This window comes from Theropithecus gelada, chromosome 2, assembly GCF_003255815.1.
Source record: "Theropithecus gelada isolate Dixy chromosome 2, Tgel_1.0, whole genome shotgun sequence".
Lineage (NCBI taxonomy): Eukaryota > Metazoa > Chordata > Mammalia > Primates > Cercopithecidae > Theropithecus > Theropithecus gelada.
The window spans coordinates 158,121,184-158,148,038 of NC_037669.1; the positions used below are offsets into that span (position 1 = coordinate 158,121,184).

Here is a 26,855-nt window from a genome sequence, read left to right on the forward strand (position 1 = left end):
TAAAATAAAGGTGGTATCAAGACTCACGAGTGTAGTGGGAGGAGAGGAAGGATTTGGTATATTTTTTGGTTTGACAGCCTAGTCTACTGACAAGCACATATTTCTTAAAGCCTTTCTCTTTCCCATTGAAAAACTGGGGACAAAATGATTTGTCTGCTAGGTTTAGCACCAGGAAATAGATTGGTTTATGATTCAAGATGGCCGACTGAACACATTTGTCTCCCCTCCTCCCTGACACCTTTATTATAATGAAACTAATGAAGAAAAAGGAGAAAAATCAATGACAAAAAACTGAAGAAGGAGAGAGACTATGAATTGATGAAAGATTTCAATAATTTTAGCAGGGTGGACAGTGGTTGGGAAGTGTTGATGGATGAAATAGAATGGAGGAAGACAGGTGGTCAACTGCGTGCACGGGGCCTGCAGAAGTAGGGAGCCCGCAGTAGTAGGGAGCCCGCAGGCTTGGCACAGCCCAGAGAGGCAACAGATTTAGAATTGGCGAATGTGGCAGAAGGAGAAGTGGGATTAAGGGATTAAGATAGAACAGCGCTTTACCCCACGGAAAACACAAGCAACCTTCTCTCCTAGAATTAACGGAACTATCAGACATTGTAAAGGTTTGTGCCCAGGAGGGAAGCCCTTGCTCCTCTGGCTCCCAGTTTGCCTCCCACAAAGTGATCTGATAATAAAGATACTGATAGAACTATTAAAAGTTGGGAGGAGTAGGGAGAAGGGAGCATTGCAAGTATAAGTGTGCTAAATCCTCTTCTATAGTAACAGGCACCATAAAATGGTAAGTCAAGAAATTGCAGAACAAGTGTATTATTTTGAGATGTGTGGATGTCATCAACAGAGAAACTAAAAACTAAAAGCAGAGATGGTTGTTCCCAACCTGCAGTACTGGTGGTGGGCTGGCCTGAGTGCAGAGCTGGGCTTTGTCATTCTAAGCTCTTCCACACTACTTGATATTTTAAACATATGCACGTGTTACACTGATTTAAAAAAATTAAAATGTGGAAAGAAATGTAAATTGATTTTAATTCCATAGGTGGGTTCCAGTTAACTGTGGAATGGGAGGACTGGATGCCTGTCCACTGTTGCTCAAATCCAGGGGGGCTGTCAGTGTGGTTGTGCAGTTATGCTTCTTCCCAAGAGAGGTGTCAGTCTCAGAGGGGTGTTACCACTGGAGGGTCTTGACTATGAGTTGTCCGGGTCCTTGGCATTTTGAACAAAGAATTGACCAAAATGCAGAAACAAAGTACCGAAGGAATGAAACGCAGGCATGAAGCAGTGAAAGCAGGAATTTATTAAAGCAAGAAAGAATTCCGCAGGGTGGGAGTGGGCCCTAGCAAGTGGCTCAAAGGCCCAGTTATGAAGTTTTCTGGGCTTTAAGTACCCATTTGAGGTTCTTTCCTTTGTCTGGATGAAGGATTTGGCCTGTGACTAATTAAAGGCTGAGGTGAATTGGCATCTTATACAGATAAAGGGAAGGTCCCTTCTGGGCTTGTAGGCCAATCCAAGGCACTCTCTTTTTCCATCTGAGTTGTGGTGGAAGTGGGAGCGCTGCAAGGAGAGTAGCCTTTGATCCTTTGTTACTCAGAGTAGGGAGATGGGGTTTTCCCTTTTGCTTTAGCTTTAGGAAGTTTGTGTTAATTGGCATTAGACTCCCTGCCCCCAGACCTTGGTGTTTTTTTTTTTTTTTTTTTTTTGAGGAAGTTAGCACAAACTAGCCTTAAGTTCCTTGTCTCCAGACTCTGTTCTCCTGTCTCAGGTGTTCCCACCTGTCTGGTATGCTGTCAGCTCGGCCTAGACAGCAGAGGAGCAGAATGTCCCCTGAGGCCAAATTCACTTTCAGAGGTTGGGAGGGACTAAAGCCAGCAGCACCTGGATGCCCCTCCCTCTTTCAGAGAACTGCAGCATGGCCCTCAGCACCCCGAACTCTCCCTCCCTGCATCCTGTTGTCAATGAAAAGAGTCAAACTCTGGCTCCAAATACATCGCTTCAAATACTTTACAAATATGAGTGACCATGGCCTGTGACAGAGCCCTCAGTAAGTCCTGAGAACGTGTGCCCAAGGTGGTCGGGGTACAGCTTGGTTTTGTACATTTTAGGGAGACATGAGACTTCGATCAAATACATTCAAGAAATACATTGGTTTGGTCCAGAAAGGCGGCACAACTTGCAGTGGGGGCTTCCAGCCTATAGTTAGATTCAAAAATTTTCTGATTGACAATTGGTTGAGTTTACCTAAAGACCTGAGACCAATACAAAGGAAAGTCTGGGTAAAGTTAAGATAAAGGATTATGGAGACCCAAGTTCTTATTTGCAGAGGAAGCCTTCAAGTAGTAGGCTTCAGAGGGAATAGGTTGTAAAATGTTTCTTACCAGGCTTAAAGACTGTGTCAATGTCAATGCTGGAGAGAGAGGTATAATGAGGCATATCACGTCACCTCATTATACTCTCACTTCCCGTCATGGCCTAAAACAGTCTCTCAGGTTAAGAGTGTCCTGACCAGGAGGAAGTCCATTCAGATGGTTGGGGTGGTGAGGGGGAATACTTAGAATTTTCTTTTTGGTTTATACCTGGTGGGGATGAGAATAAGGTTTTTCTGTGCTGTTCTTTTCTTCTCCCTTTTCCTTCCTCCTTTCTTCCTTCCTTGGAAGAATTGTTTCATTCAGATTGCCCTGTCAGAGTCCTGTTTGAGAAAGCAGATAGCTGCCATTTAGGGACAGAAGCAGTTGTTTCAAACTGGGAGGTCACCGGCTGTGTATCTCAGTCCAGCCCCGTCTCCTGCCCTGAATGGTTTTCCTCCGACTCCTGGACTCTTTCAGTACATTGAATCACCTCAGAGAAGTCGCATCCTAGTGGATATCGATGAAAAGGGTCAAACTCTGTAAGATATTTGAAGAGATTTATTCTTCAAATATCTTCAAATATGAGTGACCACGGCCCGTGACACAGTCCTCAGGAGGTCCTGAGAACATGTTCCCAAGGTGGTTGAGATGCAGCTTGGTTTTATACATTTTAGGAAGACATGAGACTTCAATCAAATACATTTAAGAAATACATTGGTTTGGTCCAGAAAGGCGGCACAACTCGAGGTGGCGGTGGGTGGGGAGGGGGGGAAGCTTTCCAGTTTATAGGTAGATTTAAAATTTTCTGATTGACATTGGTTGAGTTTATCTAAAGACCTGGGAACAATAGAAAGGAAATGTCTGGGTTGCGATAAGAGGCTGTGGAAACTAGAGTTTTGTCAGCCAGATGAAGCCTCCAGGTAGCCGGCTGGCTTCAGAGAGAATAGATTCTACATGTTTCTTATCAGACTTCAGGTCTGTGTTAATGTTAATGCCAGAGAGGTGTAATGAGGCCTGTCTGACCCCCACATCCTGTTGAGACCTGAACCAGTCTTTCAGGTTAAATTTTAAGAGTACTCTGGCTGAGGAGGAAGTCCATTCACAATGGAGATGGGTGGGGGTTTACATGGACATGAGACATCATTTGAATTTTCTAGTTTTCCTTCCCTGGGGTTTGTGTGGAAAACATCGGAGTGGGTTGACAGCACAGTCAGTCATTAAATAGGTAATAACCCTATGGGGATCACACTTCAGACCTTCTGCGGGTGTCGCTATAACCACGGTTAGATGCCACTGTGACCTAAAAATGGTTAGATCATAGTTCCGATGTTTAGTTTGGAAAAGAGAGGCATGAACATGTAGATCAAAAAAGCCATGTCTAGACTGTCCTTTGATGCTTTCTCCTTCCTCCTGAGCTATGGGGGCCTCCCTCCTTGTCCTGTGGCTTATCTGCCATGGTCATCTCACTTACATCACTGAAGCGTGGCTTGGGCCAAGTCCCCCACACCCCCAACTTTACCTTGCATCTCAGTAGCTTTTTAGCCTTTCTTAGCTCTTTGACACAGGTGGTAAAAAGTTCTCTCTTTATTAAAGATCTTCATGGCCACTCCAGTTTCTGCGCTTCCTTCCTCTTTATTTTTGTTAGGATCGGAGAATGAATGAGGCTGTCGTGAGTATGCCCGTGACAGTTAGAAGCCTGAGTGCCTCCTGCCATCCCTGCCCTGCAAGAATGTTGCTCGTCCTCCGTGGGGTTTCTCTGCCAGCTTCCTTCTATGTGTCTCAAGTGATGTGTTTACCTTAACACACACACACAGCCCTTGTCAACCTAGATGTTTAGGTTAGCACACACACGCAAACCTAGATATTTACCTGGGTTTTGAACCTGTCAAAGTAGGCCTCTTGAATAAACAAAGGTATTCCAATGACATTGCCAATGCTCATAATTAAAAAAACAAAAACAAAAACAAAAAAACACAAAAAACTGTCGGATTTCCTTCAAAGCCCCAGAACATTATTTTGAATACCTCATGGTTGCAAATTTTTTTTCAAATGAATTTCTTCTTTAGCCAACTTGATTGAGGTATCTAGTTTACATATAATAAAATGCACACACTTTAAATGTTTGTTGAGTTTTGACAAATGTATAAACCTGTATAAATACCACCACAAAATTAAAATGTAGAATGTTTCCATCACAGTGGAAAGTCCCTTCATACATGACTGCAAATCTTATTTTAGTTTGGGTTTAGCCAAGTGAGTAAGTAGGGCAGCTGAACTGACAAATGCTGTTTTGTGCCTTGTAAATTGTATGGCTTGTAGACTGATCAAAAGCAGCACCAAAGGAGCAATGTATAAATGTTGAAGACAGACCATGGGAACAAATCTGCAGCCTCCCAGAATGGCTACTGTGGTGGATGTATATTCTGGAGCTTGGGCTTATCACTTAGAGTGCTTTACAGACATATTGTTCATTTGACAACAATTGAGCTCCAGTTACGAACTGGGCATCATTTCATGCACTGTGGATTTGTTCTAAAAAACACACATTGTATTTCCACCATGAAGTCTCTATTCTGGTGGGAGAAAATGTCAATAAATGAGAAATAAAATGCATGATGTAATTTGGGGAAGCAATACCTGCCGAGTAAAGAAAAAAGGTGGAGTGAGGAGATAGAAAATGATGGTATATACCATTTTAAAGAAGATGACGCAGCCCATGTAATCCATCTTTATTTTCTTTTCCTTTTGTGAAGAAATTGCAAGACTCAAGTTCTACCAAAGGTGTTTTCTAAAAGGCACATGTTATCTTTCCATAAAATGTATTCTGGAGAGTGCTAGCATCTATTATAAAGTAGTGGTGATGTGTGTGTGTGGATGGGGAGTTACATAGTTAAAGGCGCATGGAAAAGTTGGCTTAAACAACATTAACTAGGTCTTTACTATGGAACTCAGAACCTTTAATATGCTAATGTGATTGCACATATTCATGAGGGAGGACTGTAGCATGTTATGTTTTCCAATTTTTTTTCTCCAGGGAGTTGTTTTGGCCTAGAGCATCTTAAGCAAGTGATGTTCTGTGTAACACATTGTGAGAAATTCTATTCTAGGGTTCTCAGACTATAGGAGAACTGAAAGCAACCGGGAAGTTAAATTACTCGGAGGGCAAGAAGAGGGAGTGGAGGAAGCCTCAAATTACTGAATATCCCTCCAGGATGTGGAGCACTCACCAGGCAGGGTGTGTGCCCGGCAGGTGACAGGGGCCTGCAACATTCTGTGGTGCAAGCCTCGCAACGCAACTCAGGTGTTATCATAATTTCCGTTTGCTAATAGGAAAACCTGCTGCTCAAGGAGACCCAGTTGGTAGCCAAAGGTCACACTGTGGCTTACAAAGTCAAGACCTGAACCTAGACCTGTTTGACTCCAAAACTCAAATAATCAAAAACTGTAAAACTTTATTGCCTAAATAATGGGGAAGGGTAGGTTGCAACCCAACTAGCAAACCTTTTCCTACTCCCACCAATGCATCTCCATATACTCTTGAACCCGTGTCCTCCTCGAGGGATAAACTTTTGTTTTATCTGCACGGTGTCGAGTGTTCCTTGCTGTGTCTCATGCTGGCCATGTAGGAGGTATATGGTAAGTCTGAGCAGCCAAGGTCATGCTCCCATCACATAAGCTCAGTATATGGGGCCAGATGGTTGTGACCCTGGTAGAATCATCCATCAACTTACTTCCCTTTTCCCTGCCTTTTCTCCCTGCCCTTTTCTACCTTGCAGCCATCAGTCTGATCCCTCTCCATATCCACTGGAACTGAGGGGCCCAGATATATACAAACACCTCTGCCAGGGACCCCATGAGGCACCCAGACCTGACAGGGCTTGCAGGGGCCAACAGCTGGTGGCCAGATTGGCTCTGTGAGGGGGTGGGGGATGTGGAAAGGAGTCAGCTCTGGCTGGAGTCTTTCACCCCGTAGCTGGGGGGAGAAAGTGGGGGAGTTTCTGTACTTAGAGGCATGTGTTTCAGGAAAAGATCTGAGACAAATTTCCTCTCCCACCATCCCTATCTTCCTCTCATGAGACAGCTGGGGAAGTTGGTGGTGATTAGTCACTCCTGTTAATTCATTACTAATTTGGATGGGGGAGACTGGTCTTTTCTAAGCCTCATGATCAGAAACTCAAGTGCTCCAAAACTGAACTCATGGTCCTTGATCCCTTGATCTGCTTATACGCTCCTCCTTCTGAACACTGCCCCCATCCTCCCGCCCCCGTTTCCATGCATGCGTGGCTTTGCCCTCTTCCTGGCCCTGAGGCTGGAAACATAGCCCCTTCTCTTCACGCTGAATCAGTGACAGCCGTGTCAACTCAGCCTTTGCGAGAGCCTCTAATTTGGTGCCTCTCCACAGCCCACTACCCCAGTCAGCCCTCGTCTCTCCCACAGTTGTTATGACAGCCCTCACTCCTCTGCTAGATGCTACTCTTGCCACCAGCCATGTGCCAAGCCTTCAGATGCTTCTGTACAGGAGTTAGCACAGGGTGCTGGGATTTTTAGAAGCCACCTTGAACTAGACACACAACTGAGCCCCATGCTGGGCCCCACGCTGCTCCTGAAGGGCAGAGGAAGTTATTCAGTCAAAGAAGGGGAAGATTGTGAGCAAAGGCACTGACACAGTGCCTCTGGGGAACTCCGAGAGTGTGACCTTGATGTGTTTGAAGGGCAAGGTGGCAGCAGGTGCTACAGCTGTCTAGTGCTGCATACCAGAACGATCCAAAACTTAGTGCTTAAAACAATGGCCACATTTAGGTTGCTGACAAATCTGACAAATCTGCAATCTGTACAGGGCTCTTTGGGGATAGCTCATTTCTGCTTTGCTTGGCATCGAGGGCTGGGGCTGGAATCATCTGAAGGCTGGCACAGTAACATGTCTGGCGGTTGACACTGGCTGAAGACCAAAATCTGAACCGGAGTTATCAGTGAAACATTAACATGTGACCTCACCATGAGCAAGGAAGACTGGGCTTCCCTACAGTGTAATGTCAGGGTACTCAGGGTCCCAGGGGAGAAAGAGCCAGCCAGATTCTTTGTCCACTTTTAGGACCAGCCTCGGAAGTCACATAGCATCACTTCTCTTCATTAGAAGCAAGGGGCTAAGATTGGCCCATATTCAGAGGGAGAGAACACAGACCCCACCCCTCAAGGGAGTGTCACTGTAAGAAGTGTATGTGGATGGCAGAGATTGGTATGGCCATCTTGGCAAAATACGATCAGTCTCAGCAGAAAATATGGAGGCAGGCTGGGTCCAGGACTGTAGCATCTTGGCTATCACTCCTAGAGTGTTGGTTTTTACCTTACAGAAAGTGGGGCGCCAGTGAGAGAGGCTAATTCAGGCGTGACCTGCTAAAGTTTGTGCTGGCGAAAGCTCCCTCTGGGGTGGTGTGGTGGAAGATTTGAGAGGGGTAGGCAGGGGACCTGTGAGAGGCTGTTGCGGTGATCTGAGGAGGGATGGTGAGGGCTTGAGTCAAGGCTTACACCTGGAGAAGAGGCAGGGCTCCAACGTGGGAGACACCAAGAAGAGACCACGGGGCTCAGGGAGGGGGCAAACACCAGAGGGTGAGGAGGAGGGACATCAAGAAGGAGTATTGGTTTCTGGCTTGGGAAACTGAGTGAAGGTGATGGGGAATGAAGGAAAAAGGGGAGCAGTTTATGGGGGAAGATGATGAGTCCTATTTGGGAAATGAGTGGTTTGAGGGACCTACAAGTGTCCAGGCGGATACATCCATACATCCAGCAGACAGTGGGGTGGACCTGCATGTAAAACTCTGGGGAAAGTTCTGGGTGAAGACCTGAGACTGGAGGCCATCATCCTATGGCAAATGGGATTGCCTATGAACGGGTGCAGAATGGATTGTGTCCAGAGAAGGGGTCTAGAGGCAGGCTTTGGGGGCATTACTCTTTAGGGAGTGGTTAGAGGAGGAGGATCTGGCAAGGCATCTGAAGTCAAATTGTCTCTTTCCTAGGTCTGGCCTGGACCAGGGAACAATCTGGGTTCAAGTGAGCTTTGGTGCCCTGTTTCCATGGAAAATGACAGGATGTTGACACATCCCATCCCCATCACTGTCACTGTCTTGTGCTGCTTTCCTATAACTTATAACCTATATTGTGGCTCTTGTCTTTCCTTCAACCTTATAGTGGCAATTCCTATGGATTAGGGAATTTCTATGATTGTTTTTCTTTTTTTTTTTTTTCTTTTTTTTTTGAGACGGAGTCTCACTGTGTCGCCCAGGATGGAGTGCAGTGGCACAATCTCAGCTCACTGCAACATCCACCTCCAGGGTTCAAGAGATTCTCCTGCCTCAGCCTCCTGAGTAGCTGGGATTACAAGCATGTGCCACCACACCTGGTTAATTTTTGTATTTTTAGTAGTGACGGGGTTTCACCATGTTGGTCAGGCTGGTCTTGAACTCCTGACCTCATAATCTGCCCGCTTCGGCCTCCCAAATTGCTGGGATTACAGGTGTGAGCCACCATGCCCGGCCTTGCTTTTCTTTTTCTAATCTTTCACATCTTACCCTTTACACAGATGGTCAGAGCCAGAAAGAGTCCTCTAGCCCACTGCCTGGAAACCATGTTGCCCCCCAGACTCTGCTGGTAGAAGTTTCCCAAATAACGCATTTGTGGCTTCACTCCTGGTGATTTTGATTCAGTAGGTCTGAGCTTGGGCCTAGCCTCTGTATTTCCAAGGCACTCCCACCTCCTCATCTATGTGATTTTGAATCAAAGCTGAGTTATGAACCATTGACTTAGCCCAGTTACCTCACGGTTGGGAAAACCCAGGGCACAGAAGGGGGAAAAGCACACCCAAGCCCAAATTGTTCCCTGGTCCAGGTCAGAGCTAGGAAAGAGGCAATTTGACCTCTGATGCCTCTCCAGATCCTCCTCCTCTGACCATTCCCTAAAGACTAATGCCCTCCAAACTCTGTCTCTAGACAGAGACAAGACCCTTTCTGGCTAAGCTTTCTCTGTTGAGTGAGAGGCAGATCCAGACCTGGTCCACACTAAGCATCAGGTGACTAGCACAACAGCTGAGAACCTGGGGGAGCCCAGAGCTCAGCCTGCAGCCAAATGGGGATATCATGAAACCCTTCTCCTACCCTCCCTGATGTGTTATCTGTCCCCATCCACCATGGAACTCACATTTACTCAGTACCCCGGGACCAGGTATGAGGCCAGGTGAGATACGGAGATAAATGGCCTCGGTCCCTTCCTTGGGGCCTTGATCATCCATTGAGCAGGCAGCAAGCACAATCAGTCACAGACATTCCGGATGAGAGGCCAAGATAGTCCTGATAAGAGATGATGACGTGGACAGGGACATTCATTCAAACCAGGTGCTTTGGGGATTGTGTCATGGTGCCTTACTGGAGGCATTAGAGGTGGGCCTTGGAGGACAGGTGTCGGGAATGGAAGACAAGTCAAGAGAGATGGATCCACATGACTCAGGCTTGTTCATCTCCCAAGAGCAGTCTGAATTGGGTGGGGAGTGGCCTTCAGCCCTCACAGGGCACAGGAGGAGGGCAGACGTGCAGCCTGGGGAGCACTGTGGTACTGTTGGGGAATAATCCAAGATGCTCAGCTGAGCAGTTAGGCCCTTCCCTTGGGGATGAGTCCCCAACCCTGTCATATCTTCAACACCCTGTGGTTTCACTGGGCCACATATCACAACAGTGATGAGAATGCAGTAATAACAGGAATGGCTAGCACTTTTGGAATGCTTCCTGCAGGGTGCAACACAATGTTGCAATGGTGACATTTCATCCTGGAGACCCTGGGAAGTGAGTGCTCCTAGATAACAGGCGAGGAAACAGAGGTCAGCCTGCTGGGGCCCCTAACAGATAGCTGGGAGGGCACCAGGGCTTGTCGTCCAGAGACCTCATGTGCCCATCACTCTTCCCCCAGGTGTTTGTGCTCTGCCAAGGCCTCCTGCAGCTCTGCCAACTCCTGTACAGCGCCTACTTCAAGAGCAGCCTTACCACCATTGAGAAGCGCTTTGGGCTCTCCAGTTCTTCATCGGGTCTCATTTCCAGCCTGAATGAGGTAAGCAGGAGGTTCTGGTCCATCAGACCCCACTTGTGTACCACTCTGACTGCAGGATCCAGGAGAAGCAGAGGAACAGGGGACTGAGATGTGCACATAGGTGCAATGTCTCTTTCTGCCGGGTAACAGCAAATGAAACAGCAAAGATCCAGTGGGTGCAGTAAGAGCAGCCAGATTTCCTGAGGCCTGACTTGTGCCAGGTACTGAGCTGAGAGCCTCCCACGCCCGACCTGGGGGCCTCTTCATGGCAGCCTTGCCAGCAGGTATTCTGTTCAGATAAGGATACTGAGGCTCAGGAGTACAAGTGGCTTGCTCCAGGTGTGCAGGGCTGTCTGCCCTCAAACTGTACTTCTAACTGAGTTCTGTGCACTCTGCCAGCCTGTGGGGCCCCTGCTCCATATGTAGTCCAGGGAGAATAAGCTCCAGGCATTCAGGTGGGTCAGCAGCCCTGGGCCCAGGCGTCTCCTCTCTTATGAGGGCCACAAGAGCCAGAGCTCTTAATGGCCTTGACTCCCAGATGAGATCAGAGCTCTATGGCCTCCTAGCATTTCCCGCCATCCCTCAGTGACTGCATATTAAAGTTAGAGGAAGACAGGGTGGGCCGAGAAGCCAGAGGAGGTAAGAGGTCAGAGGGCAGGGCCTGCCAGAAGCCACTGGAAGCTGGGGAGAGAGAGTGAGTGGAGGCAGCAGAACCCCTTCATCCTGTCTCCACAGCCTAGAGACAGGGCTCCTGGGCTGTCTTCCATCTTCTCCCCAGGGCCACTCTTCCTGGATGGAGGCAGGCAGTGGTCCCTTCCCCAGAGCCGGTTGCTCCTCTGGAGCGTCATGAGGTCTTCCCTTGACTTAGTGAAATTCAAGTCGTTGCCGTCACTTAGAGCCTGCGCCTCTGTCCCGTGGCAGCTTCTGGCCGAAACAGAACTGTAAAAGAAGGCAGATATCTCCTCTCCCCAGCCTTCTCCTGCTGGAACAAGGCTTTCTCTTTCACCCTTCCCCATTCCTTGATGGTTCACATAGCTTGTCGTTTCTCAGACAAGGAACCCTGCTTCAGAAAGCCTGAGTATTCCACCCAGATCAGCCCCGTCATGTGCGTGGTGCAGCCAGGGTCTGAGCCCAGGGCTGTCTGAGGGCTGCATGCTAAGGCCTCCTCTGTGAATCCCTGTCTTCTCTACCGCACCTCCAGTCTCTTGCTCACAAGCACTGCTCCAGCCAGTCTCAACCTCCACACACGTTGCTGGAATCTTCACTGGTGTCCCTCACTTCATGCCCCCCCCACCATGGGCTCTTTCCTCACACATATGACATGCATGCACATACACACGCACAGTCCTGCAGCCTGTCTAAGTCATCCCTGCTGGCCTGAGACCTCCTCCTCTGAGCTTCCAGGCCCATATGTGTGCCTTCCCTGCTTTCTGTGCCAGGTGTGTGTCTGTGTACCAGTCTGTGTGTGGGCCTGTGTCTCTGTCTGTCTGCTTGTATTGCTATCCTGAGCTTCTTAGTGATGCCTGGTGACTAGGTCTGCCTGACTGTGTGGTTGCCTCCTCCTCCAGGACAGCACCCTGGTGTCCCTGCCCTGCGTTCACACAGAATGACCCTCATCGATGTTGATCTGTGACTTTGGCAATGCCCCTGGCACATGTTGTCCTCACTCATGATGGACATCAGGAAAAACAAATGTCTGACATTTGCGTCACTACGGTGCTGTTCCGTGGCCCTGGCAGGCATCACTAATTACCCATGTCCCTTTCCTGCTGAGTTCATGCACAGCCTCAGAATCCTTCTCAACACAGTATTCTGAGTCCTGCTACTAATCAGAGTCAGAGCTGGCATATGAGGCGAATATTCTCTTTCACCTCAGCCCAGGTGGTAGCCAAATCTGTGATCTCCCATGGTTAAAATTTTCGTTAAATGTTGACCCTATGCTTGGAACAAAAATGTGGGCCCAGAAACAATTGGATTCCTCAATGGGCTGGGAGTAGCTAGCTAGGACTTGTAGCAGGATCTGCTTAAGACAGGAGGTTGATTAGGCAATGAAAGAGCTTACTATTTTCCCAGGGATGGAGTTCAATCAAAAAATAAAAATAATTCACCCATTAACATCTTTCCGAGTCTCAGATGAACTTTTCAAGAATCTGACTTCAGCTCATGCCTGTGGGCGTGATTTGAAGAAAATATCATCAGATAGTTCATTCCTCTGACCTTATAACCCTCTGTGTGTGTGTGTATCTGTGTCTGTGTATGTTTGAGTATTTGTGTGCAACTCTGTATGTGTCTGCCTGTGTACAGTATATGCGTGAAGCCTAGGGGGATGTGAGAAGAGAGCCCGGCCTGGTGCAAGGGGAGGGTGAGGCTGTCTGGGTCATGGAGTGTGCAGCGAACCTCCAGGAAGCATGAATCTGCAGTCTGCAGCTCCCAGTCTCAGAGAGCCTTCTGTGGGCCCAGGAGTTGATGTGAAGCCTTTGACGGGCTGGGCGTAGAAGGCCAGCAGCAGGAGGAGGAACTTAGTTAACGAGAGAAGACATGGAGCAACTTGGCTTGAAGCAGCAGCTTCTCTTGCCCACTACGAAAGGCCAGGGCTGAGCCCTAGAGGCTCCCTACCCTTCATGCCGCCCACCAGTGGCCCCTACTCCCCTTTGGTTTGAGACGTTGAAGGGCAGGGGCATGTCACAATGGGCGTTGTAATAGCTTTCAAAGAGTCTCACAGCAAGTCCATGGTAGTATTTCAGGGGCTGCTCCAGGGCTGAGGAGACTGAGGCCTTGAGGCCCTCTTCTCAGCCAGAACAGCTGCATTTGGGGGGGTTGTTTTATATTAGGGAAAAACAGTTTTTTCAAAGGGACTCTGTGGCTGAAGAAAAGTTTGAGAACAAGGTCTTAAGCCGGCATTAGCCATAACACCTGTGGAGGTTCAGCTTCCCACAGAGAAACAAGTGCAGGCCCCTAGAGAGTGCGGAAGAGCTTCTCCTCTGTCCCTCCTCCCTGAGAGCCCCTTTGGGGTCCTCCACCCACCCTCACCCAATCTTTCCAAAGTCAGCCACAGTCAGCATAGCTGATATGATCTGGCATTTACAATCATTTTACGAAAAGCAATAGGGAAATAAGAAGGAAATAAACAAAATCTAGGAAGCAGAAGAATCAAACTCTCTTTCCAGGTGTGGGCTTCAGGATGTCCTAGATCCACCTTTGGCAGGGGCTGCCCCTCACACACCTTCACACCCCCTTTCTCTGTAGATCATAAACCATCTCACTCTTGGCCATGCCGGACGGTTCTCCCGGGCAACTATGTCCTCCTCCCGAAAATGTCTACCATTTACTCATTCATTCATTTCTTCAACAATATTTAACGAGCACCAAGTATGTGTTAGGCACTGTTAGGTGCTGGGGAAACAGGAATGAACAGACAAAAATCTCTACTCATATATCATTCTAAGGATAAATATAATATTTATGGAAATAAAACATACTGTCGATCAGGTTATGATGAGTACAATGAAGACAGAGAAAGTCACGGATGGGAAAAGGTACACGGTGCCACAGTGGTGGGGATGTGGGTGTATTTTAAATGAAGAGGTCAAAGAAGGTCCTTCATGAGATGATTCAATCTGACCAGAGGCCTGAATCTGGTTGATAAGAACTGAGTCCTAAGGACCTAAAGTCAGAAGGAGCAGCAATAACCAAAGCGGGCTGGGGGAATGCCTTTGTTCTTTGGTGTGGCCAAAGAACAGCTGGGGGCAGTGTGGCTGGATGGAGGGAGGGAGAGGAGCAGAAGAGTGCAGACCTGAGAGGTGACTGGGGACAGGCTGTGTAGGGCTCAGGAGGCTCTGGGACAGCCTTTGCCTTTTAACACTGGAGGGTTTGAGCTGAGGGAACATGGTCTGATACTTCAGCAGGACCCCTCTGGCTGCTGGGTGGAGAATGAACAGTAGCAGGACATGGATGGAGGCAGGGTCCCATTAGGAGGCTGCCATAGTAATTCAGACAGGATTGGAGGTTGAGGAGTCACTGGTTTCCAGGTGGCTATGGAAGGTCCTGCCAAGGGGATTTGCTGATGGATTACATATGAGTGTGAGAGAAGTCAAGATGGTGTTCGAGTGTTTTGTGTGAGCCACTGGGAGGATGGAGGTGCCATTTACTGAGACAAGGAGGACGAGGACAGGGGACTGGAGTTTTAGAGGGAGGAAGAGGAGTGAGAGTTTAGATGAACTGAGATATGGGACTTAGAAGCACACACAGAGCATAAATAGACATGGAACTGGACACACTTAGGGGCAGAGCTCTGGGCCCAATGTTGAGAGTCCAGGCAGATAAAGAGGAATAAGCCAAGAAGACCGAGAAGGAGCAGACAGGAGAAGGGAAGCAGGAGAGGATGGGGTCATGGGAACTCTGAAGGAAGTGTTTCAGGAAAAAAGAAATGGTCAACTGAGTCAAATGGAACTGAGCATTGACCAGTACATTTGCCAATGAGGCCACTGGCGACCTTAGTGACAGCTGTGTTCTGAGGCTCTAGCCTCTGTTTCCTGACACAGCAGCACCTGTTTCTCCAGCCAGGAGGAAACTGGGGTGTAACAAGACAGGGCTATTGCTGCAGATTTACAGAGCTCCTCCAGTCCAGGTGAACTGTGCTCTGAGGAGAGGACCATCTTTGGTGGAGACGTGGTCAGAAGGCCTGGCAACATCCCCTTACCATTGAAGACCTTACTCCCCATGCTGGAGCCTTCAGTTCCCTTTCCTGGTTCTGGGTGGGGCTCAGAGAGCACATCTTCCAGGGAGCACCAGAAGCATGGAGTTACCCATGTTTCCAGCTGGAAGGGCCTTGGGGTGCTCTAGTTCTTATCCTTCATTTCACAGAATTGAAAACAAACCAAGGCAGGGGAAGGGGCAGGATAGTAGCAGAGCTGCTTGGGCAGAAACCCTGTTCTCCAAGAGGTGACAGACAACTCTAGTTAAGCCTTGGTGTTTTAGAGTCAGGCAAGACTGGTTCAAGCCACTCCCTAACCTCATGGTCATGGGCATGTTACTTAATATTCTGAGTCCCAGTTTTGTCAGGTAAAATGAGAATTGTTTCATGATTAAATGAGATAAGCATGTTGCTCGCTTGTTATTCTGGCCACCAAGCCAGGGTCCTTGGGTCCTTTAATCTGTACCTAATTAAACTTGGGATTTTGCACTAAACTTTAGGTACAAACTCTCAAGTTTAATTAGGGGACATGTTTTATTCCTAGGAGCCAGGCAGGATTGGAGGTTTCTTTGGCTTTTTCCCAAAAAGGTTTGATTCTAAGATGGTTAAAGTTTAGGTTTTGAGCTTTTCATAATCTTCAGATACTTCTTTTGGTCTGGTCTAGAAGATGGAGACCCAGAAGGGTTTCTGATAACAGAGGGAAAACCAAAATTGCTTATGCTTGCCTGCTTGTGAAGCTCTCTGGGAAAAGCTGACATTGTAACTCGGCCTGGGCCCCAGCTGACACTGGGCAGCCCCCTCCCTCTCCAGTTTTCCTGGATAAGATATGGTCAGGTCTTCTCTGTGGGTGGGTGAGGACAGGGCCTCTTGTCTCACTCAGCCTTTCTGCTCTCTTCTCAGATCAGCAATGCCATCCTCATCATCTTTGTCAGCTACTTTGGCAGCCGGGTGCACCGTCCACGTCTGATTGGCATCGGGGGTCTCTTCCTGGCTGCAGGTGCCTTCATCCTCACCCTCCCACACTTCCTCTCGGAGCCCTACCAGTACACCTTGGCCAGCACTGGTGAGTGGCCTCCAACCCCTGCCTCAAGGGAGTAAGGAATGGGTGAACATCTCACAAAATTAGTGGGGATACTCCTAGGGCAGTGGATACCACTCCAGGAAGAGGACATATGAAGCTCAGAATATACTGAAGTATGTAGAGCTATGGAAGTATGTAGAGCTATGTCTGGTTTGTGTAGGAAAGTGTGCAGTGCATGGCTCACCTCCTGCTGTGATTCCCTGTGCTTTATGCCGGGAGTGACCCAAGCTCTACCTCCCCGGGGACACTGTGAGCAGTTTCTGCAATGGGGCTTGGCAGGAGGAGGGTCAAAGCATTAATCATTATGAAGTCTGTGGATTTTGTCTACTTTTAATTGTAGCACTTTGTGACATTTGTACATTCTTCTGTCCTTAGGTGACAGTGCACTTGTACAATGATCTCATTTGATCATATTTACTATGTTGAGTTTGCCAATCCATGAACATAGGGTGCCCACTATTACCCTTATATTTAACATTGACGTATGATATAAAAACCACTAAAGTTCATGAATGTCTCTATTCTCCAAGAGCGCAAAATAAGGATCCTAGATGCTTTTTTGCCCACCATCCTCTCTCATTTTCCACTTATCATTGACCCATATTTTTGTTCTACCTGTCTTTAACCTCCCCACAGTGGTCATTATTATAAATTGTTACTATTCTGTTATTTATAAATAAGTGAGTGGTTATTTATGTACTTACAAGTTTACTGGTTTCTTTGTTCACCATTGATTGCTTCTTGCATTTCACCCAAGCTGCTGATTATTTTTTTTTCTTGAAGGATATCCTTTAGTGTTACTTTCAGTAGGCCTATGAGTAAGAAAATCTCTAAGTCTTTGTCTAAAAATACCTCTATTTTACCCTTGCTCTTGAATTACAGTTTAGCTACAAACAAGATTTTAAATCAATAGTTATTTCTTCTCAACACTTTGAAGGTACCATGGCTCTTTCTTCTGGTGTTGGGACTTTTCCATTAGTCTAATTGTCATAACTTCTTAGGTATCCTGTTTTTTCTCTAGTTCTATTTAATGTTTGTTCTTTTCTTTTCTTTTCTTTGTTGTTCTGTATGTCTACCATAAGGTATCTGAGTATGGCTTAATTTTCACTTATCTGTTAGAAAGTTTGAAATGCTATTTCTTTTGAAAATTAGAGTTTTTCTTTAATTTTGAAAAATTTTCAGCCAAAAACATTCCTGATATTGCACACCCCTATTTTCTTCATCCTTTTTTCTAGAACTCCTTTTACATATGGCTTCACGTTTTCATTTCTGGCCTCCTTGTCTCTTAACCTGTCTTTCATAGTTTTCAGGGCTTTATGCTGCATCCTGGGTGATTTCCTTGAAGTACAACTTTCTGTTTACTTAGTCTCTCTCCAGCTTTGTTCATTGGTGTCAGACCCATTTTTGACATTATAAATTTTAATGGCACTACATATTTTGCTAATTCCTAAAGTTCTTGTAATAGATGTTCAAATCTCTCTGCCCTGTTGACACAGTCTATTGGTGTTTCCTTATGATTTCTTTTGTATTGTTATTGATATCTTCAATTATTTTAAATATATTTATATTATACTCTTTTTCAGATCATTCTGTTAGCTCAAGTTTTAAGAATGTTAATTCTCCCATTGTTTTATGTCTGCTTGCTCTTTTTCATGGTGGATTACCTCCTTATGTTTGACCATGAGCCATTTGCAGGGGCTTTTTTTCCCCTGTAGAAATTGTATGTGGACTAGGGTTAGGAAATAGCCCTACAGAGTGGTTTGGCATTTACATTTACTCAGCACCCAGGACAATCACTGCTTTGGAACTAATTTTATGTTAATGTGTTGACTTAGGATGAATTTGCACTTGTTTTAAGGACTGTGGAAAGTGGCTGTGGTTTTGTGATGCACATTGGTGAGAGGACTAGTTCATATATGCTCACCCTTAGTCCACTGTATTGGAGTTGAAGTTAAATGAGCCACTCAGGGAGGTGCTGAGGGAATAATTGATTCTGGTTTGCTTAGAAAACAGGCTATTTTTTTCAATCAGATATGTAGACCAGGTTCAAGAGATGAACCACTTAGAATAATAGAGGGCATCCCTTAAGATTGTGAGGCCAATGATGGAGAGAACGAAGTGCCTGGGACAGGAAAAGAATAGGGCAAGAACGGGGGTGTCTAATGATGAAATGTCTCCTGGGTTCTAGTCATGGGACTCTTTCCCCCACCTCTTTATAAATCGCTGGTGAACTGGTCATTTCTCATAAATGTATGGACTCCGTGGGGCTGAATCCTGCTTCAAGTGGGCAGAGGATGAGGACAGATCTGAGCCCCAGAGTCCTGCCATACACTTTCTCCCCCTTGGTCTAATGAGAGCTTGAGACCAGCTCTGAAGCGAGTCAGGAGTTGCTGGCCATCTTCTTGGAGAGCAGTATGGCCAGGCTGGCTGCACTGTCTTCTTTCCAGAGCCACAATCCCTGCCCTTCCTCATCACGTGAAGACTGGGATAATGAAATTAGCAAGGGAGCCTGGGGCACTGGGGCCAGGCTGAGGGGAGGGCCTCCTGCCAGGCGCCACACATCGTGGCATGCTCAGCCTGGCAAGTCGGCTCCCGCAGCCTGGGCCCACATCCCAGTGGCATTTGCCTCACACTGAGCAGCCACGGGAGACTGGTTAGGATGGCTTCATTCTGCTCCTTGTTAGGAATAATCAGTGAGTTTGGGTTCAACCCACCATGACCCTCTCAGCTCAGAAGGAAACACTGTGCCGTTCCAGCCTTGACCTCAGTGCTCTAAGCCAAAATCTTCTGATAGAGGACAGAAGTGCTCTGAAAAGACTACAGCTTGCCTCTCAGAGCTTCAGGGGGGCACCATAGGCCAGAAGAGTGGGCTATTTTGTAGTTTTTGTTCATTGGTGCAAATTCTAATTGCAACAATAGGGCACAGCAGTCTCCCTCAGTCTGGCTGGGATAGAAGCAGATGCTGGAAGTACTCAGAGCTGAGCTACCTTCAGGCATCTTCTTGGTGCCAGGGGGTGGGATGAGGAGGACTTTGGCCCAGGAACCTCATCCATGCGATCTAGCTGGGACTGCACACTGGGTACCAGCGCACCACGTGAGTGTGCTATGCTAATGTGTGCAAATAAAAATATTTATAAAGTCTTACTTCATGGGAATAGCTTAAAATGTGACTCCTACTTCAAATGTATTCTTATGGGAATTTTAGTTTTGAATCATGCAAGGTCATCAGGAACAAATGCATTTCATTAAATGTACCACTCTGAGTGGGGGTGTGAATCTGAATGGTCTACTGGAACCAGGCAGTCCTCAGTCTGAATCTGGGCTTTGGGACTCCCAAGTGGGCTCGAGCCACTTCCTCCCTGCTCTGAGTTTCAGTTCATCCCTGAGTGTCTATTTTATAGCCCTCGTAGGGCTGCAGGGGCTGAGAAGATGCATGTTCACAATTTAGCCCGTTGGCTGTCACATGCAGTAATCACTGAGTGGTGGCTCTTGTCCCTACGGTGGTAGGGACAATACATATGTGATGTTGTATAAACTAGTAGACTCTCTGGATCCCAAAGGAGAAAGCACCTTACTTCCTGTGAAGAGTGTGATCCTTATGGGCTGGGTGGCCTGGGGGCATCTGAAGGCAGCTCCTTTCTGGTCTACATCATAGGTCCTTTGCTCTGTTCCGGAGCAGGGCGCCTCCCTTGGCACAGTCCCTGCTGCATCCTCACATGTGAGTCCTTAGGATTTCTGTTGGTGGAAGCTTACGTTGCTGTTGTGCTCTCTTCCCAGATCCTCGTGTTGGTGCCGCCTGGTGTGATGGGTGGACATGTCCCCCACCCCACCTCCATATGGACTTCAACATTTGAATCCTAGCTCAGTCACTTACCTGCCAAGTCTTCTTAGGCAAGCTCCCTCACCTTTCTGAACTTTAGTTTCCTTACCTATAAAATGGGAGCAAGAATACCTTGACTTTCAGTGTGTTCTGAGAGTAAAATTAAAATGAAATAAGCCAGGTATGCTGTAATCCCATCACTTCTAGAGGCTGAGTCAGGAAGATTGCTTGAGACCAAGAGTTCGAGACCAGACTGGGCAACACAGTGAGACCCCATCTCTACCAAAAGAAAAAGAAAAAGTTAGCCAGGCATGATGGCACATGCCTGTAGTCCCAGCTACTTGGGAGGCTGGAGTGGGAGGATCACTTGAGCCCAGAAGTTTGAGGCTGTAATGAGTTATGATCATGCTACTCCACTCCAGCCTGGACAGCAATCAAGGCTCTGTCACCAGGCTGGAGTAAAGTGGTATGATCTCGGCTCACTGCAATCTCTGCCTCCAAGCTCAAGCGATTCCCCTGCCTCAGCCTCCCAAGTAGCTGGGACTGCAGGTGTGCACCACCAGGTCCAGCTAATTTTTTATATTTTAGTAGAGACAGGATTTCACTATGTTGGCCAGGTTGATCTCCAACTCCTGACCTTGTGATCCACCCGCCTCGGCCTCCCAAAGTGCTGGGATTATAGGCATGAGCCACTGCGCCCGGCCTGCTCAGCATATTTCTAATTGCCTGCCCTCATTGTGGCATTTGAAATCTGTTACTCAGACCTATTACTTGTGTTGATTACTGATTCCTTCCTCTTGGAGTAAAGCTGCTCCAGAAATGAACATGGGAAATGAAGAGTAGCAATGTGTTTTAGGAAAAAAAAGTTAAAGAAAGGCTAAACATTTTGGGAATCACAGAGACCTTTAACAACTAATTGCTAATTCTTTTAAAGGCCATGAAGACATTTTTGGATATTTAGATTTTCTAAATGTCAGTGGGGTCCGGAAATGTGCCCTGGCGCCTTTAGAGAAAAGACGAGCTATCCAGCCAAAGCCTCTAAGACCATGTCTGGAAGGCGCAGAGAGGTTTTCCTCTATGGGAAACAGGCCAGCGTGAGACCAGTCCTCCCAGGAGATAAGAGAAGGGGCTTCGGAAACCAGTGTCTGGTAGGACTAGGTGTAACCTGTGAACGATCCTTCAGCCAAGTCCAGAGGGAAGTCTGCCCACATGCAGACAATGGATGCCGCAGGCAGGAAGCTTCCTGGAGGTTAGGAGGGGCGGGGGATGACTGTATTTTTGGAGCAGGCAAGAAAAAGAAAAAGAAGAGTCACTTTCCAGTCCTTTATTCATGAACTTGCCTTCCCCAACCTGGGCTTGCACATCCCAAGGGTGTCCCTGGGAAAGAAGGTGGTGGGAAGGCACAGGGCGGGGGAGCCTCAGATCCTGAGTGAGTGGGTCAGGACAGGGAGCTCAGCCTTACCACAGTGAACACCCACCTACGGTGTGAGATGGGTGTGCTAGGAAGCCCTGGAGGAACAAGAGGGGCACCCATGGTTTGGGCAGCCTGAGTGTGTTTGTGGGTGATTGTGTATAGGTGTGTATGTGAGGGAGGTGTGTCTGTGAGTAGAAAGCTGAGTATGGGGAGGAGGTGTGTGGGTGCGGAGGGGACGTAGGCGTATGTGGAGATGTTGGGGGTGTGTGGGGATGGGAAGGACTGGGGTAGGAGGCAGAGGAGAGTAAAGTATGAGGATGTGTGAGTGGAGTTGTGGGGTGAGGGTTGGGGTATATGTGAAGGGGAAGGTGTGAGGGAAGAGGTGGTATGGGGGAAATGTGTGGAGGTGGGGTGGGGTGCCTGTGATGGGGAAACGTGTGTGCATGTGTGGGAGTATGCAGGTGGCATGGGGTGCCTGTGATGGGGAAGTATGTGTTCACGTGTGTGGGGGGGTATGGAGGTGGGGTGGGGTACATATCGAGGAAAGTGTGTGGGGAGTATGGACGTAGGGTGGGTGCCTGTGAGGGTGAAGCGTGTGTTCATGTGTGTGGGGGGTATGGAGGTGGGGTGGGTGCCTGTGAGGGGGAAGCAAGTGGGGTGGTAGGTGGTTGGAGGGTGGGGATGGGCAGATGTGCGAGGAAGGAGGAGAAAGGGTGTATGTGTTGGTGGAGGGCAGGGTGGACCATCCTAGTGGGAGTTGCACAACCTGGCCAGTGGATCTATTTAACTCAAAAAGAAAGATAAAATAAACAACAGAGAAAATCACAAAACACATGGGTGTTATTAATTCGACTGACAGAGCCCTGAATGGATGAGCAGAACAAAACTTAATGCGATTTGATGTGGAACATTTTTTAAATGCGTGGTGTAGGAAAGAATAGAAATAAACATGGAGAAATGATAGAAAACACTAGACTGTGGTGGAGAAGGCCCGGGAAAGAGCGAGGCTGGAAACTGGCGGGAGAGCTCTGCGCTCCATGGTGATGGCGCGGCAGCCTCTCTGAAGGCCTGAGCCTGAGCCGTGACATAAAAGTAGCTGACTCTGTCAGGCTTTTCTGTCATCTGTTTTTATGGGCAAGGCACAACTCCCCTTGGCTCGCCTGGAAACTGGACCCTTTGTTCTGCATCTCTAGCACAGGCCTGGTGGAGACCTGAGTGTGGCCCCTCAGGCATGCCTGGTCATTTCCCTTGCTCAGTGAACAAAGCTGAGTGACAGGTCTGCTTGGGGGAAGGGTCCCGGAGGCAAGCTGCAGCCTGCTCCACCGAGAGTCGCTTCTCTGGGAAGGCCGGCAGACCGTGTCTTGGGCCCACCTACAGCAGGAGGATGACCTCGACCATGTCTTGGGCCCACCTACAGCAGGAGGATGACCTCCTTGGGAGTTAGTATCCAGGGTAAAAAGGAAAGCTGGCTACTGTTCCAGTGGCTTTGGGCATCCTGGGAACAATGCTGAGAATGAGGGAAAGCCCCACAGAAACGGGGAAATGTGGTTCAAAGAAACCATTGATCCTCCCTGCAAGATGCCTTGAGCTCCCCAAGCATCCCCAAGGGAGACAGGGAGGACCTTTCTGCTCTTCCTGCCACACTTAGTAGAGCTGTAGAGCTGGGACGCTGACTGTGTGCACAGGCACCTCCTGTGGCCCTGAAGCCTTGAAATGGGGACCACTGGGCCCGACTGGGCAGCGTACTACCCACCAGGAGGTTGGAAACAACAAGGAGAGTTTCTTTCTCTCAGGAACAAAAGGACTTCTCAGGATTGAGAGCTTGGACTGGACACAGTCAGAGAGGATGTGAGGCTCAGAAATCTAAAAGAGGAAAACAGCAAAGAGAAGTTAGCGTGACAGAGGACTGACGCACAAACCAGGACCCTAAGGGGGCTGTCTGGTGTTCTGGAATGTTCTGGAGAGCCCCTTCCTGGCCTCTTCTTGGCCTGGGGCTGGAGTGTGGAGAGGTGTGAGCAGGGGACTCCTTACTCCCCTCTCGTCGTTTTGTCTTGATGACACCTGCTTTTGTCTGTCTCATTCATTGTGCTTCTCCAGAAGCATTGGTTGCAGAAAGATTTGGTGGTTGATGCGTTTGAACACCATGGGACTAGACCAGGGGTCAACAGACATTTTCTGTAAAGGGCCAGGTAGTGAATATGTCAGACTTGTGAACCATGAGGTCTGTGCTGAAATTATTCAACTTTGCTGTAACAGCACGAAAGTTCCCCTTCACAATAGATAAGCAGTGGGCATGGCTGTGTCCACATAAAACTTATTGATAGACACAGGCTGGGAACTAAACGCAGCCCACAGGTTGTGGTTTGCCAATCTCTGGACCAGACAGTTCCCTCTGCCAGGCCCACTACTGCCCTCAGGCCTCTGGAGCTGAAGCCCAAGGATGGGGACTGCAAGGCTGCCTGGATGTGGACAGTCATGGCCCTTCCCTCTCTCCCTTGTCACTCATTTTCCTAGATTTCCCTGAATTCTGTCTTCCTATACTCTACTCCATCAGGCCCAGGTCAGTCTTCTGGAACCATGCAGAACCAGCCCATCAGTTCACAGTGGTGGAAACAGCCATCGCATAGCCCAGAGCCTTTGCGTCCTGAGCTGCTGGCCTTCACTCTTCCCCACAAAATAAGGCTTCCAGCCCTCTGGGGGCCCAGGCTGCCTGGGCCCAGTGTGGTGCTGTCAGGGAGGTCTCCCTGGGAAGAAGACAGAGGGAGGCTCACATCTGAATCTGAGGGTCCTCCTCACAGGCTGGAATTGTGAACTTGTGGTCAAAACACCAGGGACTTGTCCCCATACATTGTGCCAAGCCAGGTATCACCCTTCCAACTGCTGACTAGCTGAATTCCTTGCAGCTATGGTCCAGTTTCATATTTTCTCCCCATAGGAATCATTCTCCTTGGTTGGAGTCCCTCCTTATAGCCGTGGGTCTAATTTTGAGTTATCAGCCTTTGGACTGTCTAATCCTCCCAGCTTCGTGTCATCCACGTCATTCACACATTTGTAAGCAGTTTCCTTCTTTCTCCAAAGTCCATGACGAGTGTTGAGTGGCATGCACTTAGAGCAGCTTCTTTCTGGGTGACGCTGGCACATGGGCACCCAAGCCAGGCATGCTTTGAGCCAGTTTTCCCTGAGGACTCCCCAGCCACGTGTCCCTGTCTTGTCTAGCAGGATATCATGACAGGCTTTGTCAAAAGTCTTCTTCCAGTCAAGTAACACCATGTTATGGCTTCCTGTTGGGTCAGGAGCCCCAATAACAAAGGAAATGAGGTTGGTTTGGCAAGACTGGCTTTTGATGAGCTCATGTTGGCTCCGCTAACGTTTTGTTTTTTGTTTTTTTCCCTTCAAAGAGCTTCTCATCAGCTTACTGAATAAATCTGTGAACAATAAATTCTGCCTCACACCCGTGGGGGTGGGGGAGTACTAATTAAGCTCACATTTCTTTGAATGTTAAAATTAAATGGCTCTGAGCTGCATCCTGCTCCCTCAGGTATGTCTTCCTTCCCTTCATCCACTAAAGAACCAGCTCTGATGACGAGCTGAGCCAGGTGCTGGTGCCAGACCGTGCACTGGGCCGGGGTGTGGGGATGTGGGCAGTGGAAGAGAAAGCCCCTGGCCAGCAATATAGCGCCCTGCCTTGTTGGGCATGCCCAGTGAGCCTACCATCTTGTGCCCAGCTCATTCATGGCACAACCTCCTCTATACAAGTAGGCATTTTCCCTAGGGCCCCCTCTAGTGCCAAGGTGGCAGTATGGGAAGGGACATCCAGCCTCAGTCTCAGAACTAGTCTTGGAAACCCAGTCTTGAGAGAGGAGCAGAGCAGTTCCTCCTTCCACTGCCCTGAGCTCCTTTTTCTCCACAGATGTGAACCTCTCCAAGCACACTCACTTGCCCTGTAACTACCTTATTATAATCCATCCATTGCTGGTGACTAGCATTGACCTTACTGGTATCTAGTTTCTGGACCCAGTTTCCAAGTTCTTAAAGGCCTGGGCAACATTGCCTGTCTCCAAGTTTCTCCCATTTCTCTTATCTATTTGAGTTTCTCACAGTTACTCATCTCTTTGGATGAAAATCGATCTCATCGCATAATCACTATGTCCCAGGTTATAATAAACTCATTATTTTTAATTCTCATAAGAATATTGTAAGATAGGTATTCTATCTGTTTTGAAGATGAGGACACTGAAGTTCATTCTGACAGGCCTCTGACTATCAAGTAGTAGAGCCAAGATTGGAACCTGCTCTGTCTGGCTTCAAGGTGCGAATTTCTTCCATTGCCCCACAATGTGCCCCAGACTGTCAATGTCAACTCTTTTTTTTCCACTGGGGCAGAAGACTATGTTCTCCTAGTTTTCCAAGATGAAACTGAGTGCATTTGCCCATAGGAATTATTTTATAAATGGAGGCTTAGTTTAGCTGGAAGAGAACATATGTTATTACTGGAGCATTATGGATTAATTAGGCTTTGTGAACTACACTGGAAACCCAATCATTTCTGATTTGCAAACAACCCAATTTACAATCGACTTTGAGATCTCAGATCATGAGTAAGTTTGGGACAGCCTGTTCCAAGCCTGCTGGTAGGTGTTGCCAGAGTTTCGGGAGGAACTGTAGAGTAGCTGAATTTAGGAGATGAGGAAATAAGTCCTTTGGAGTGGAACATTCTGAATGAGGTTCCAGGAGTTGTGCTGATAGCTTAAGGGCTTGGCACCTTGGCCATGCTTCCAGATAACTCTCTGGAAACACGCCTGCCTTTCTCTGTTGTTCTCTTGCGGATTGCTTCTGAAGTTTGGGACTTGCTAACCTCTTCCCCATTTGACCCTATTCACCCACACACTCCCAGATGACAGCCATGTCTCCTTCTGAGCAGGGAGTGGATGGGTGGCTCTTAAGAGCCGTGGCTTGAAGGAGCCCTCCTCTTTGCTGGCAGAAGTCGCTTCTGTTTGCTTTACTAGAATGATGAGAATGACTAGTCAAAGGAAAGCCCCATTTGCCATGGCCTTCTCGTGTTGCTCGGTCCTTCTAGGGTCCTCTCCCTACCCCCGCTCTAGACCTTGGTGCAAAGCCTCTTACTATTCCCTTGACAGCTGGAAGGCTGGCCTCAGCCTGGCCATTCCGAGGGGTGGGACGGAGTGCTGAAACATGTGGCCTCGAACAGGGGAATGGCTAGACCTTGGCCTGCCCCAGATCTGCCCCATCTCTGGAGGTCCCTTTCGAGGGAAGTAGACCTTCCTGACAGAGACTCCTACGTTTCTAAAACTGCTGAGGGTCCAGAATTTAGAACTGAAATTCTGCATATTTAAATGGTGGAGTGAGTCAGAGGGTTGACTCACATGCTGGTGGGGTGGGGCTGGGGGAGCTGAAGGAGGGGA

General features: G+C 48.0%; 1 protein-coding gene across 1 annotated transcript in view; it reads left to right on the forward strand.

The window, feature by feature from the left end:
- Nucleotides 1–26,855, forward strand: part of SLCO2A1 (solute carrier organic anion transporter family member 2A1) — an 89,436-nt gene that overhangs the window by 31,733 nt on the left and 30,848 nt on the right. Inside the window, exons 2-3 of the mRNA XM_025375778.1 lie at nt 10,308–10,445; nt 16,018–16,180. Of these exons, the coding sequence (XP_025231563.1) occupies nt 10,308–10,445; nt 16,018–16,180 (301 nt within the window). The remainder of the gene's footprint in view (nt 1–10,307; nt 10,446–16,017; nt 16,181–26,855) is intronic.